Consider the following 12,414-nt stretch of genomic DNA (forward strand, 5'->3'; position numbering starts at 1 on the left):
TTAAAAAAGAATTTTTCTTCAGAACTTTTTTAAAATTAATTTATAACATAATTTTTTGAAATAAAAAGCTAAATCTCATTCAAGAATGCCTTTAGTATTTTAAATTAGGACAAAATTTAATTACAATTCTATATGTGTGGTTCTTACTATGTTCTAATAAAAATATGACAAGTGTATAATTTTCTGTTACACATATCTAAATTTCTCCTATTTTCACTCATTAAATCACATTTAAGTATATTTGTCATATTTTTATTGAAAAATAGTAAGAACTACACCTAAAGAATTGTACCTAAGTTTTGTTTTTTAAATTATTAAAACTAAATAATAAATTACATGATAGAATAAACAATATGAATTCAAAAGCAAGTTCAAAATAAATACTAGTGTCTCTATTATCCAATATCGTATTTTTTAATCGGCTAAAATTTAAATCCGAATTCAAACCCAGACAAAATAGATTTTCTCCGCCATACTCATAATGGATTTGTGGATTTGGCTGGCTGTCCACGGGTATAGGGTAATGTTGTCATACATACTATTTCCTCATCTGGTGATGGAGTTGAGTTGAAAGGGCAGTATAAAACTCCGTTTTCTTGTGTGCAATTGTCATAGTTCCATATAAAAATATAGTTAACATTTTCAGACAAATTTAAAAAATACAATAAATAAAAAAGAAAATAACGATATTACCAAATTATCTTTGTTGTCTATTGGTCTATTATAATTATCATTAATGAAAATTATCTTTGTTGTCTATTGGTCTATTATAATTATCATTAATGAAATGTAAGAGAAATAGTCAATCATCAAAATTTCCAATTACACTTATTTTCATGTTCATCAAAATTGCCACTTACACTTATTTTACCCATAGGCCATTTCCGTGCACACCTCACCCAAATAAAAAATCTTGGACATCAAACAAATTATTTTCAATTTATCATCTTTAATGAAATTAAAAAACTAAAACGCTGAATATACAAATAAACACCACAGTTTTGTGAGGATCTATGAAAAAAAAAGGTAGAATATAACCAAATGACAGCAACCTCAGTTACATGTATTGCCTGTCAAATGGTTGTCAAGCTCGTGCACAAACATTAGTTTAATAACCAAATACGATTCAGGATGGCTTTATTATTAAATTATTGAATAGAATACATGGCACACTACAGTGTCCTTACAGGTAGCAAACATGTATTCACAACCTGCTAGACATTTCATCAGATGTAATAATATTTACACAGCAACTAGGAATGGGAAAAGAACATCACCAAACTACCTAACAGTACAATGTCTTACCCCGATATCCCCTACGTTTAGATTGTCGAAACAACTGATTGTTCATAATCTAACGTCAAAGGGGATAACGAGAGTAAAATACTAATACATTATGTTATAAATAAAGAAACCATAACAACATAGTCGATAACTAGTAACTAGTCTTAAATCCAATTCCGGGGCATGATATTGTAACCTTTCATTGGCATGGATGGATCCATGCTAGCTAGAGCTTTGCCACTGCTTGTACCGCTGCCAGAACTCGCTGTCAGCATTGCCATCAGACTTCCGCCATGCACCCTGCCTTCAGGAACGGCAACTGACATAGAAAAGTGGCCACCTTCCTCAGCTGAGGCACAAGCACTTGCAATTTCTAGTTGGTTCATGTGAGCAGTACCAAAGCTACTCCCTGTTTTCATCATAGCCAGTTCTATTTCTTTGTTAAGGAGTACCTGCCTTAGTTGATCTGGCTTGCTAGAGCGAGGATCCTGAACAGATCCCAAAGAGAGACCTCCATGAACCCTCCTATCATGCACTAGTCCACTATGAAGTGCACATAGACCTGTTTTCCCCCTTGCAAATGAAGTACAAGGACCATCTGGTTGGGTGGCATATTCTGACCCAGGATGGCCCCACGAGCATCTCTTGCCTCCCCCATGTGCCTTGCAGAAGTCAGTGCTTCCTTGTGCACTCTTTCCACACCCATCAAACTTGCATCTCTTGCCTCCCCCATGGCGGACACAGTGATCAGTCCTTCCTCTGGCACTCTTAGTGCAGCCTGCTACTGCACACCTCTTTCCACCCCCATGTGCCACACAGAAGTTGGTACCTCCATGAACACTTTTAGAGCAAATTCCACCACCCTGGTACGTACAACGTTTCCCTCCACCGTGGCCCTTACAGAAGGGGGTGCTCCCCTCAGCACCCTTAGTGCATCCTGGTGCTGTACACCGCTTTCCTCCACCATGTGCTTTGCAAAACATGGTGCTCCCCTGTGCCCCTTTTGTACATCCAGAAACTTGGCATCGACGTCCTCCACCATGCGAGATGCAAAGACCTGACAGGCCTTCTGCACTCTTGGTGCAATTTTCTCTCTGGCACCTCTTGCCACCACCATGCCGGATACACAGTCCAGATTTCCCTCTGGCAGCTCTAGAACAGCCATCATGGCTGCATCTCCGGCCACCACCATGGGCAATACAGAAATCTGTCCGTCCTTCTGCACTCTTTGTGCAACCAAGGTATTCACATCGCCTGCCACCTCCATGGGCCTTGCAGTATACTGTACGACCCTCAGCTCCTTTATGGCAGCCAGGTTTCTGACACCTCCTACCACCACCATGAGATATGCATCGCCCAGAGGCACCTCTGGCTCCCTTTCCACATCCCTCAACTTGACATATCTTGGAATTGCCGTGACGATGAGGTGGCTGTGGCTGATGGGTTAGCCCAGAAACACAGGTGACTGAACTTTTTGGTCCTGATGAGGAGTGGTCCAGAACAATTGGACTATGATCAAACTGCTTTGGAGCCTGATTAAAAAGAAAACTCGTCTCCGAATTGAATGATGCCTTTAGAGATGGCAAAACAACCCCCGGCTTCCAACTGCATGAAGTAGATCCCTCATCTGGATGTTGTGCCCCACTGAATACTGATGCCGCCTCCATATTCAATTGAAGAAGGGATGGGTTTAGATGAGCACTTGTAATATCTGACTCGCAGGGTCTGGTGGAAAGGCTAAGCTCCAAATCGAACTTTGGTTGCAACTCCAATGTCTTCATATTGGAATCAACTGGTTTCTTAAGGCTATGTAACTTCTCACAGCCGAGATTAAGTGTAAAGTCCAGTTCAATATCCATAGATGATTCCTCCTCAATATCTTTGCCTGAAGACATAGCAGTGCAAGCAACAGCTGAACTTCCCTTGCTGTCTGATGAACTGGTTGAACGCCCAAGTCCAAGTGACAAGGAAGAGCCAACAGTCTGACCCATACCTCCATCAATTAAATCCCACTTCCTTTTTGTTCCCCTAAAGGAAGGCTTGTGGGAGGGAATTGAAGTACCAGGGGAATCAAGTCGCAACACAGTATCTGTACCATAATAACCAGCTCGATTTCCTTCAACTTGCATAGAACTGCCTAAAATCTTAAATGCATTTGCAGAACTATCAACACGAAATCCCAAGTGCGAGAATCTTGATTCCATAAAACAACTGCAAAAATAAATATCTAATCCTATTTATGAATTTCAACAGAACAGCTTGCCTAAATTCTGACACAAAAAAAGGGATTTATATCTACAAAGTTAGGGTTAGATGTGTCCACAAGAGTACAATGCACCCCCGCTAACAAATCCCGATGTATCACGTCGATCCATCTAATATATAGAAGAATTAAACCGAGATGGAGTTTATCAGTTGTTGAAAATAAAAATCAACCCAATGACATCTGACACCTTCCAAAACCCACAGAGGAAGCAAGCATCCTGTCGACAATAGACCACTGTCAGTACTGGAACATCAGCCATAATAAACATGGTTGCAGTGACATTTACACGATATTGAGCATCAATTTGAATAAAAATTAGCAATAAATGGTATAGATAATCATAGTTGCAGTGACATTTACACAATATTGAGCATCAATTTGAACAAAAATTAGCAATGAATGGTATAGATAATCATGGTTGCAGTGACATTTACACGATATTGAGCATCAATTTGAATAAAAATAAGCAATAAGAAAAATCTACAAATCTACTATTTCCTGAGGGGTACATAAGGAAAATACTCTAAATCAAAAACAGAGAATCTTTTCCTGAAAAAGTTTTCAACAATTGTAACAGATCAAAGGGAAGATAATATAATTTCATATAATTCCAGAAGATATTATAATGGAATCTAAATGGGAAAAAAAACATTCATCATAAATATGAATAACAATCCCTAAATTCCAGAGGATGAAATTTTTATTCAGGCGGGATAGCAAAAATCAGAGAGATAGCTGAACTCCAAGTGAACCGACACTTGAATAAGTCATTAATCAAACAATCATTAATCTAACAAAATAGTATACATCATTAACAAACATTGATTAAATCAAAACCAACCAAAAGAAGAGCACGATCTAGCACCACCAACAGTTAACCTCAACAATATCACCCCTTTAGATATTTCAACAAAAAAAAAAATCATATTTTTTTAAAATAAAAAAGACAGAGCATATCATAGAGAAAAAAAAAATCATAAAACTGGAAGATTGCGGAGAATTATAAAACACTGTTCACAGTTCAGAATCTGAAACCTCAACCATGAAAATAGAATATCAGAAAGAAAAACATAAGCACAGAAATTGAAATATCTAGTAATAAATTACTCATAACACGCATGCATCCGAATATGCTGAATTTGATACCATATCGATGAAATTGAAGTAGAAAACAATTTTGTGTTCATGAATTATAGGAAAAAGTGGAAGAGGAACAAAAATTTCGATTCAATTTTCAATATTATAAATTTCAGCAACTTCAAAAACTCAGAATTTTTCATTAAAAAAAAAAACAAAATCCTGTTATTACAGAGCAGAGAATATGAACAAAAAAAAATGATAATTCAGTATGAAATTGAAATAAAAACGAAAAAATTAACAGAAATTGAAAATTGAGATCAGAGGGAGAATTAATTACCTATGACTAGTATCTCGATTCGATTTGATTTGGATTTGGATTTTGGAATTGGGGAAGTGGTTGTGATATCTAGGGTTTGTGGAATTGGGGAAAGAGAAGAGAGGCCGACAGAGAAGAGAAGAGAAGGGTGAAGAAAGAAAGAGTGAGGTGAGGTAGCAGCAATAAGGATGAAGAGGCGCGTGTTTACTGTTAGACTGTGGGCGTACGCTATGGCCAAATTTAATACCTCATTTCTAGGGTTTCATTTTTCTCTTTTTTTCCTATTTTTTCTCTTCTACTTTTTTTTAATTGTTTTTTTGGTTTAATATTTGAGAGTAAATTATAGTGTAATCTAATATTCTAATTAATCGGTTGGAAGTATTTATTTTAATTTTCTTTAAGTAATATAATTGAGTGGTAGTGATGTATTAATAGTATAAAAAGTTTTACATTGCATAGTGATTAACTTTTTTTTTAATTTAGAAATTAAAAATGGTATATCACTTTACAATTATACTTAGCATATTTATGATTATTTGATAAAAATAGTTGTTGTTTCATAATTTATAATTTATGATTGATGTGGTTTATAATTTATTGTTGATGATTGATAACTCATAAATTAATTAAAATGTCTAGTAAAATTAGATGTTCAATTAATTAATAAATATAAAATAACATGATTGTTAGATATTCTTTGTATTTAATACATTATTATGTTAGTAAAATTAGATGTGTCAAAAAAAAAATTTAAAAATTATAAAGAGTAAACACAAATTTTATTTAAATAATAAAGATAAAGATAAAATTAAAATTAAAAATTATATGTTATAAGGTTAAATGTTAAAAATTAATAACGTCTAAAAAAATAAGTTATAAATTAGTAAAATAAATTATAAATTTGTGGTAAAAAATTATTATTGAATTGGTTTTTTATTATGTTGTGAATTTATAAACTATAAATTCAAATATAGGTATTGCCTAACATAATCTACTATTTAAAAATAGGAATGGCAAGCCGACCCAAATCCGCGGGTCTCACCCGCACTCAAACTCGAGTCAACAGATAAAAATTTGAATTGACTGGATTTGGGTTTGGGCTCCGGTGCCATCTGATATTTCGGGTGTGGGTTTAAGTAGTGTGAAACCCGTACTCGAAACCCGAAATCACACCACCTTTTATATATATATATAGGACGTATCAAATGAGAATGAGAACTGAGAACTTTTAATAATAACCTATATATATATATATATATATATATATATATATATATATATGTATATATTAAGTAATTAAATATGGAGAGAGAAAACTAATACAGTACTCATTAATTTTAATCATTAAATTGAAAAGAATTAATGGTGAAGATGTGGAGTAAGTCAAGATAACTTACTATTAGAGTAAGAATATCTCTCTCTATATATATTGTGAAAAGTTGTAGAAACATGGTAGGAAAAGTGTATTTTGAAACGGGTTCGAGTTTAGGTGAAAAAATTCGAACCCAACGGGTATGGACGTGTGTGTTATTTTGCTAATCAAACAGCATTTGACTTTAGGTTCAGGTTCGGATTCGAATTTAGATAATGTGAAACTCACACCCGATTCAATCCGTTGTCATCCCTATTTAAAAATGAGATAATTTGTTATTTATATAAAATGAGATTAAGTGCTCAATATATTTACAAAAATATATTTATTTTGTGTAAATATTTTTCTTAAGATGAGATGCTAAAATTGTAGAGTTACAAAGTCTTGATTGTTATAAAATTAACCAAAACAATATAGAGATGAAGGAGAGATGAAGGAGAGAAATAGTAGAGAAAATGTAATATTGTATTATCATCTTTCAAGTAGATCTATTTACATTGCAAAGTGGTATCTATTTATAGGACATTAGGAAGATGAAAAATCATAACCTTACTATACCACTTAATAAGGAATATGAAGATGAAAGATAAGAATATATATGGACATCCACAATATTTATTCATAACATTGATTGTTTTATTCATTGAGTTCTTGCACCGACCTGCAAGTGGCCCTAAAAAACGAAGTATTTTTAATTTATTTTATTTAATCTAATATTTTTTTTATTTAGTTTTTTTTTATTATTTTCTTAAAATATAAAAGTGAATGTTCTTAAAATATTATTTTGGGTAATGCTAACTAGTGCTCAGGGGCACTCGTTAAGAGATTAAAAAGGTAAGTTGAACATTGTTTAATAAAGTAAAAGGATACATTTTTTAACCTAAAATATATGTAATCAATACATGAAACATAGATAATTAACTTTTTTTTTTTTAAAAAAAATATTGTTTATATTCAGTGCATTGAATATACATATTTTCTTTATTAGGAATGCTTAACCAGTGCCCCCTGCCCCCTGGGCACTCGTTAGCATGACCCTATTATTTTTATTAATATAAATACATTTTCTTTGGTCAAAAGCACAGTAAAACAGAGAATTCAGCCAAAAAATAAAATTTAAAATAAATAATATATTGGTTGTATTTTTTAATAATTGCGATGAATAGAAAATAAATATTTAAAAATATTTATTTTAAGTATAAAAAAATGTTTAAAATTAAAAAAAAAAACTAAAAAAGTAATATAATTTAATTAAAGAATAGATATTATCTCATAATAAATATTACTTAATTTTACATTTTTCATTTTCATATTACTCTTCTAGCTTGTTCCTACCATAAAAAGGCCATTATTCAATATCTTTAAAGATTTTCACTATTTGTATATGTGTGAGAAAACTAATTGAACGTGTCAATGAGAGTTCCAACTAAGATTTTCCTAATTCACATAGCATTGTCTTCAAATAAATTCTAAAATCTAAAAAGTTTTAGTTTTACACGTGATTTATATGGATATCTTGGCAAAAAAATTAAATAGTTTTTATTGGATTTCAATTTTTTTTTAAAAAAATGTATCTTTCATATTAGACATGAAAACAAAATCCGACTTTGAACAAACCTAAACGAACATGTCTCAAATTTAAGGAGGAAAATCCTATTCAACTAGGGGTAAGGCGAGTGTGGGAAAGAGACTATATTTTTCGTGGTAGATCTTGTGGAAGTTTACTTTGTTTTGTAATCAAACCAGGAAAGTGGATCATATAGGTTATGTTTCGTTGCGTAACAAAAAATGAAGAGGATTGCGAAAAATTATGGTGAAGTGAAGCTTCCTATGCGATTCATTGATGTGGCCCCTTAGATCGGAGGTTGAGATTGTGATGTCCCTTGAATCAGAGAGGTGGATCTTGAACCGATTTTGCTAATTTCCGGTATGATGGACCAAAGGGATGTATCTGCATGGTTAACACTCCAATGTCCAAGTCATTTTAGAGTTTAAGATAATCATGGGGAGTGAAGATTAGAGTGTGTGTACCTGAAAACCCTTGGTGAAGGTACATTGGGCTCAATGAATCGGGTAAAATAAGTGGACTTTATCTTATTGGATCTTTGGCCGACACGGAGCAGTTGCCCCTAAGACTCACAGAATACCCTGGATGCTTGTGGAGTCTTTTAGCTGTTGTGGTCATCCAAAATAAGTGGGCCTCATCTTATTAAGATCTCATTATATTTTGACAGAGTGAAAAGTAAAAAAAACTAAAAAGTCAATAAATACTAAATCATACTCCAATTCAAGAGTGTGGAACTCGCGCATAAGAGAGTTTGGTGGATAAAAATTCCATGCCCCGACAATGTCGGTCCTAGCTTAAGGGCTACTTTTTCGGCCTTGGCCAAGGTTCATTCCACAAAGGTTGAATAACATAAATAACCCAAATAAGGAAGGGGCCAAATGCTTTGCTAAGAAAACTAAGCGTAGAATCGAAGCGAATCAAAATATGTGAACATTTGTCCCATAAGACATGTGTCTTCGGGAGAAGGTTCTAAGGAACCAAATCCTAGAATAAAATTCTAAAAAAGACCCCATATTCATGTCCAAAATTTTCTAATCTTTAATACCTCTGAGCGTCATTGACTTGAGTATCATAGTGTTTATAGGTACCCCCTTTGACCTGAGTATGAAGATACTAAATAAATTACCATAGCACAAGTATTGAGGTTCTCAACAAGAACTCACCATCAGATCCTTATTCACACTTCATTCGTAAACATATAAGGTATGTCCAATGTCATTTAGTTTATGTAAATTTAAATTTCTATATGTGAATTGAACTTCAATTACGTAAATGTATCTGATTTAGTTCGCGTAAAATCTAAAATTAGAACTTTAAACAACACATATTGTTTGATTCGCAGTAAAAAATGAAGAAAAAAAACACACACACATAAAATCACTCTTGAAAACGTATATTTTCATCTACTTATGCAGTAAAATGATCTCATTGTTCAATATTTAATCTTTACTTGAACTTAATCACATACCTTTGAATATTTGTGACATTTATATATTGGAGATTTAGAATAAGAAATAAAAAAATAGTTTTTAATATTTTTATATAAATAAGGACAATGTCAATATTATTATTAAATTTGGATGTGTTTCATCTAAAATTAAATAAAATGTCAGTTGAGATTCTTAGATAGACAATTTAAGAATATAGGCAAAGTCAAACGAGTACAATTACAATCGAACAAGAGCCAAATTGATCTTTCTCGAGTCTACTAAGATCTAGCTTGGTCGTGATCAATACATTAGACTTTGTCTGAGGATTGAGTAATTTGACTTTAAAGACACATTTAATATTTGTAGCACCACTAACCAAAAAAGGCAGGAGTGGACCATAGGTTGAGGGAGGTGCATGTATGCGGGCATGGTCAACAAAACATGTTGAGGAACAAATTGCGACAGTAAAACATAGGGCGTCCATATCCCACAAAGGAAAGGAAGAATCACTCACTACCAACGTAAGCAATTGAATGATGCAACATTTTTTGTAGGTCAATATTATAGAAAATTAGATAGTATCTTCTATAAATATCACATTATATAAATTTTAAACAACATTCAATTAATCATCTTATATACACATTTTATCATCTTTATTTTTACTTTATTTTTACGTATTTCTTATACTAGTAATTCACTTTCTCACATTCATATTTAACCTTTTTTTAAGTAATCGGTGCATGCATAAGATCTGAGAGACAAACATCATAATTTATATATTTATTATTTTATTATTTTTGGTCTTGTAGTCTAGTGCATAACACAAATTCAAATTCATAATCATGCACATAATGTCTCTGCACAACTATTAATTGAGTTGATTTAACGAACATGTTTATTTTCTTTTAAAGTTAGAATGTATGATTTATATAAAAAAATGCATAAATAAAAACAGTAACCACAAATAGGAAATAAGACCAAAGGAAATACTAACAAAATGATGTCTAGATACATTCACATACTTTGCATTTGACCTTCTACTATTAAAATACAAATTGTACCAAATAATATATTTTATGTCTAACATTTGTGATGAGATTTAAAGGGGGCGGAAGAATAATACTGTATGTGCTATTTTTATTTTATTTCTTTAAAAAAAATTTATGATATTTTTTGCATGTATAATATTATTTGAATATTTAAAACATAATTTTACATTTCAAAGTCGCTTTCCAAAAATATTGTAATGACAAATAATATAATTTAAAAAAAAAATATTTAATTAAAAAATAAAATTATAAATATATTAGAAAAATTAAAAGATCTTTATAAAATAATTTTACATAATGTGTATTCCGTGGAATTATTGAGATATATTAATAAAATTATTTATTATTTTTTTCAAAAAGAAAAACAGCAGGAAAAAAATTACAAAGGTTAACAGAATTAAAATGACGCGGCGTGGCGAAATGTTATCGGCGTCGTTGACGTACAATTACTTACGTGGGAGTTATTAATTTAGTCAAATAATACAGCAGCGGCTCGTCACGGTCACGGCTTTCTTTTGGTCCCCACACAGTATTTTTTAGTTAAAAATCCAACGAGCATAGTGATATAAATACAAATTTAAAATACACTATAATTTATATTAAATCGTGATGGATTGAACTAAAATAGAATTACAATGATAATGTGATTTGGTTTATAATTTAAGATAAATAAATATGTAACGACTAACGACTAACGAGGGTTGGCATTTATTTTACACGTCTATTCAATTATATTATGTCATATAAATGTTTATGAAGATATTTTATGAATTAATTTATAAAAGGAAAATAGGGTTATGCACTGACAGTGTAAAATAGTTTTACACTGTCAACCAATGACGATCATGAATCAGAATAAGTCAGACTGAAAATTTAAAAAAACTTGTATGACATGGCAGAACGTTATATTCTAATTAGATGACAGTGTAAAACATTTTTACACTGTCAGTGCATAACCATTAAACTCTTTATAAAAATAACACTTTCATCATATAATTTGATTAATTAAATTCATAGTTTTTGCAAATAGTTATTTTAAGAAGGAGTATCTATTTGCTCTTTTTCAATTCTTTTGTTTGTGGTGATTAAGCATAAGATTTTTTCTTTACCCACCTCCTTATGGGGTCACTCCAGCGAAAACCCCAGTTTATCCCTGCTTCGGAAATGAACTTCCGAAGTATTTTTTTTTTAAAAATTTTCTCAGACTTCAGAAGTTCATCTCCGAAAACACCAAATGGGGGGTGTTTTCGGAGATGAACTTCCGAAAACACCTTTTTTCAGATTTTGGGGGGGTTCGGAAATGAACTTCCGAATTATGCAGAAACTGTGTTTTTTTTTTATGATTTTGGAAACAGCCTCGTATTTTTAATTAAAGAAAGACGGCAAATAAAATAAGCGATATATAAACAGAAAATACTAATATACTAATATGATAAGAATAGTGATATATACAAACCGATCCGATCCAAATCCAAATAATAATAGTGTACGAAAGATACAATCCGAAAACAAAAAAAAACCCGACCACTACTGAGTATGCCTAACCCTCTCACCCTGGGCCCTCCTCTGCCGCCTGTATGCCGCCGCACGGCCCGCATCCTCAGCCTCGGCCGCCGCCACCAGGTGGTGCTCGAAGTAGCGGCTCCGTGTGGTGAACCGGATATGAGGCCCAGATGTCGTGGCGCACTCAAAGTCAGCAACTTCGGGCTCCATACCCAAATAGAGCGTCATCCACTCAGTGGCTTCGACCCTCTGGATCCGGGAGTGGGTCAACAGTGGCCCCCTGATCGGCAGGTGGAGAAGACACTGCACATCATGCAAGGTGATCGTCATCTCCCCAACCGGCAAGTGGAAAGAAGACGTCTCCTTGTGCCACCGCTCCACAAAAGCCCCCTGCATGTCGTGGCTGATGGTGGTGTACCCCGTCATGCAGAGCCCACTGAGCCCTGAACCTCTCACAGCGTCGTTAAACCACTCGGCAGTCGGTTTAAACAGACTGAAAATCTTTCGGGCATGGTTCACCATTTTCAACGGCTCTCTCTCCTAT

General features: G+C 33.1%; 1 protein-coding gene across 1 annotated transcript; it reads right to left on the reverse strand.

Annotated features, from left to right (window-relative positions):
- Nucleotides 1-1,107: 1,107 nt before the first annotated feature.
- Nucleotides 1,108-5,207, reverse strand: LOC131603684 (uncharacterized). The gene is made up of 2 exons (XM_058876100.1): nucleotides 4,968-5,207; nucleotides 1,108-3,767 (listed from the first exon to the last, which is right to left on the reverse strand). The coding sequence occupies exon 2, from the start codon at nucleotides 3,486-3,488 to the stop codon at nucleotides 1,449-1,451; it is 2,040 nt and encodes a 679-aa protein (XP_058732083.1). The 5' UTR covers nucleotides 3,489-3,767; nucleotides 4,968-5,207; the 3' UTR covers nucleotides 1,108-1,448.
- Nucleotides 5,208-12,414: the final 7,207 nt, after the last annotated feature.

This window comes from Vicia villosa, linkage group LG5, assembly GCF_029867415.1.
Source record: "Vicia villosa cultivar HV-30 ecotype Madison, WI linkage group LG5, Vvil1.0, whole genome shotgun sequence".
In the NCBI taxonomy this organism is placed as follows: domain Eukaryota; kingdom Viridiplantae; phylum Streptophyta; class Magnoliopsida; order Fabales; family Fabaceae; genus Vicia; species Vicia villosa.

What these genes read in the sequence shown, in the direction of transcription:
- LOC131603684 (XM_058876100.1), bottom strand. Translation starts at nt 3,488, where the DNA reads ATGGAATCAAGATTCTCGCACTTGGGATTTCGTGTTGATAGTTCTGCA.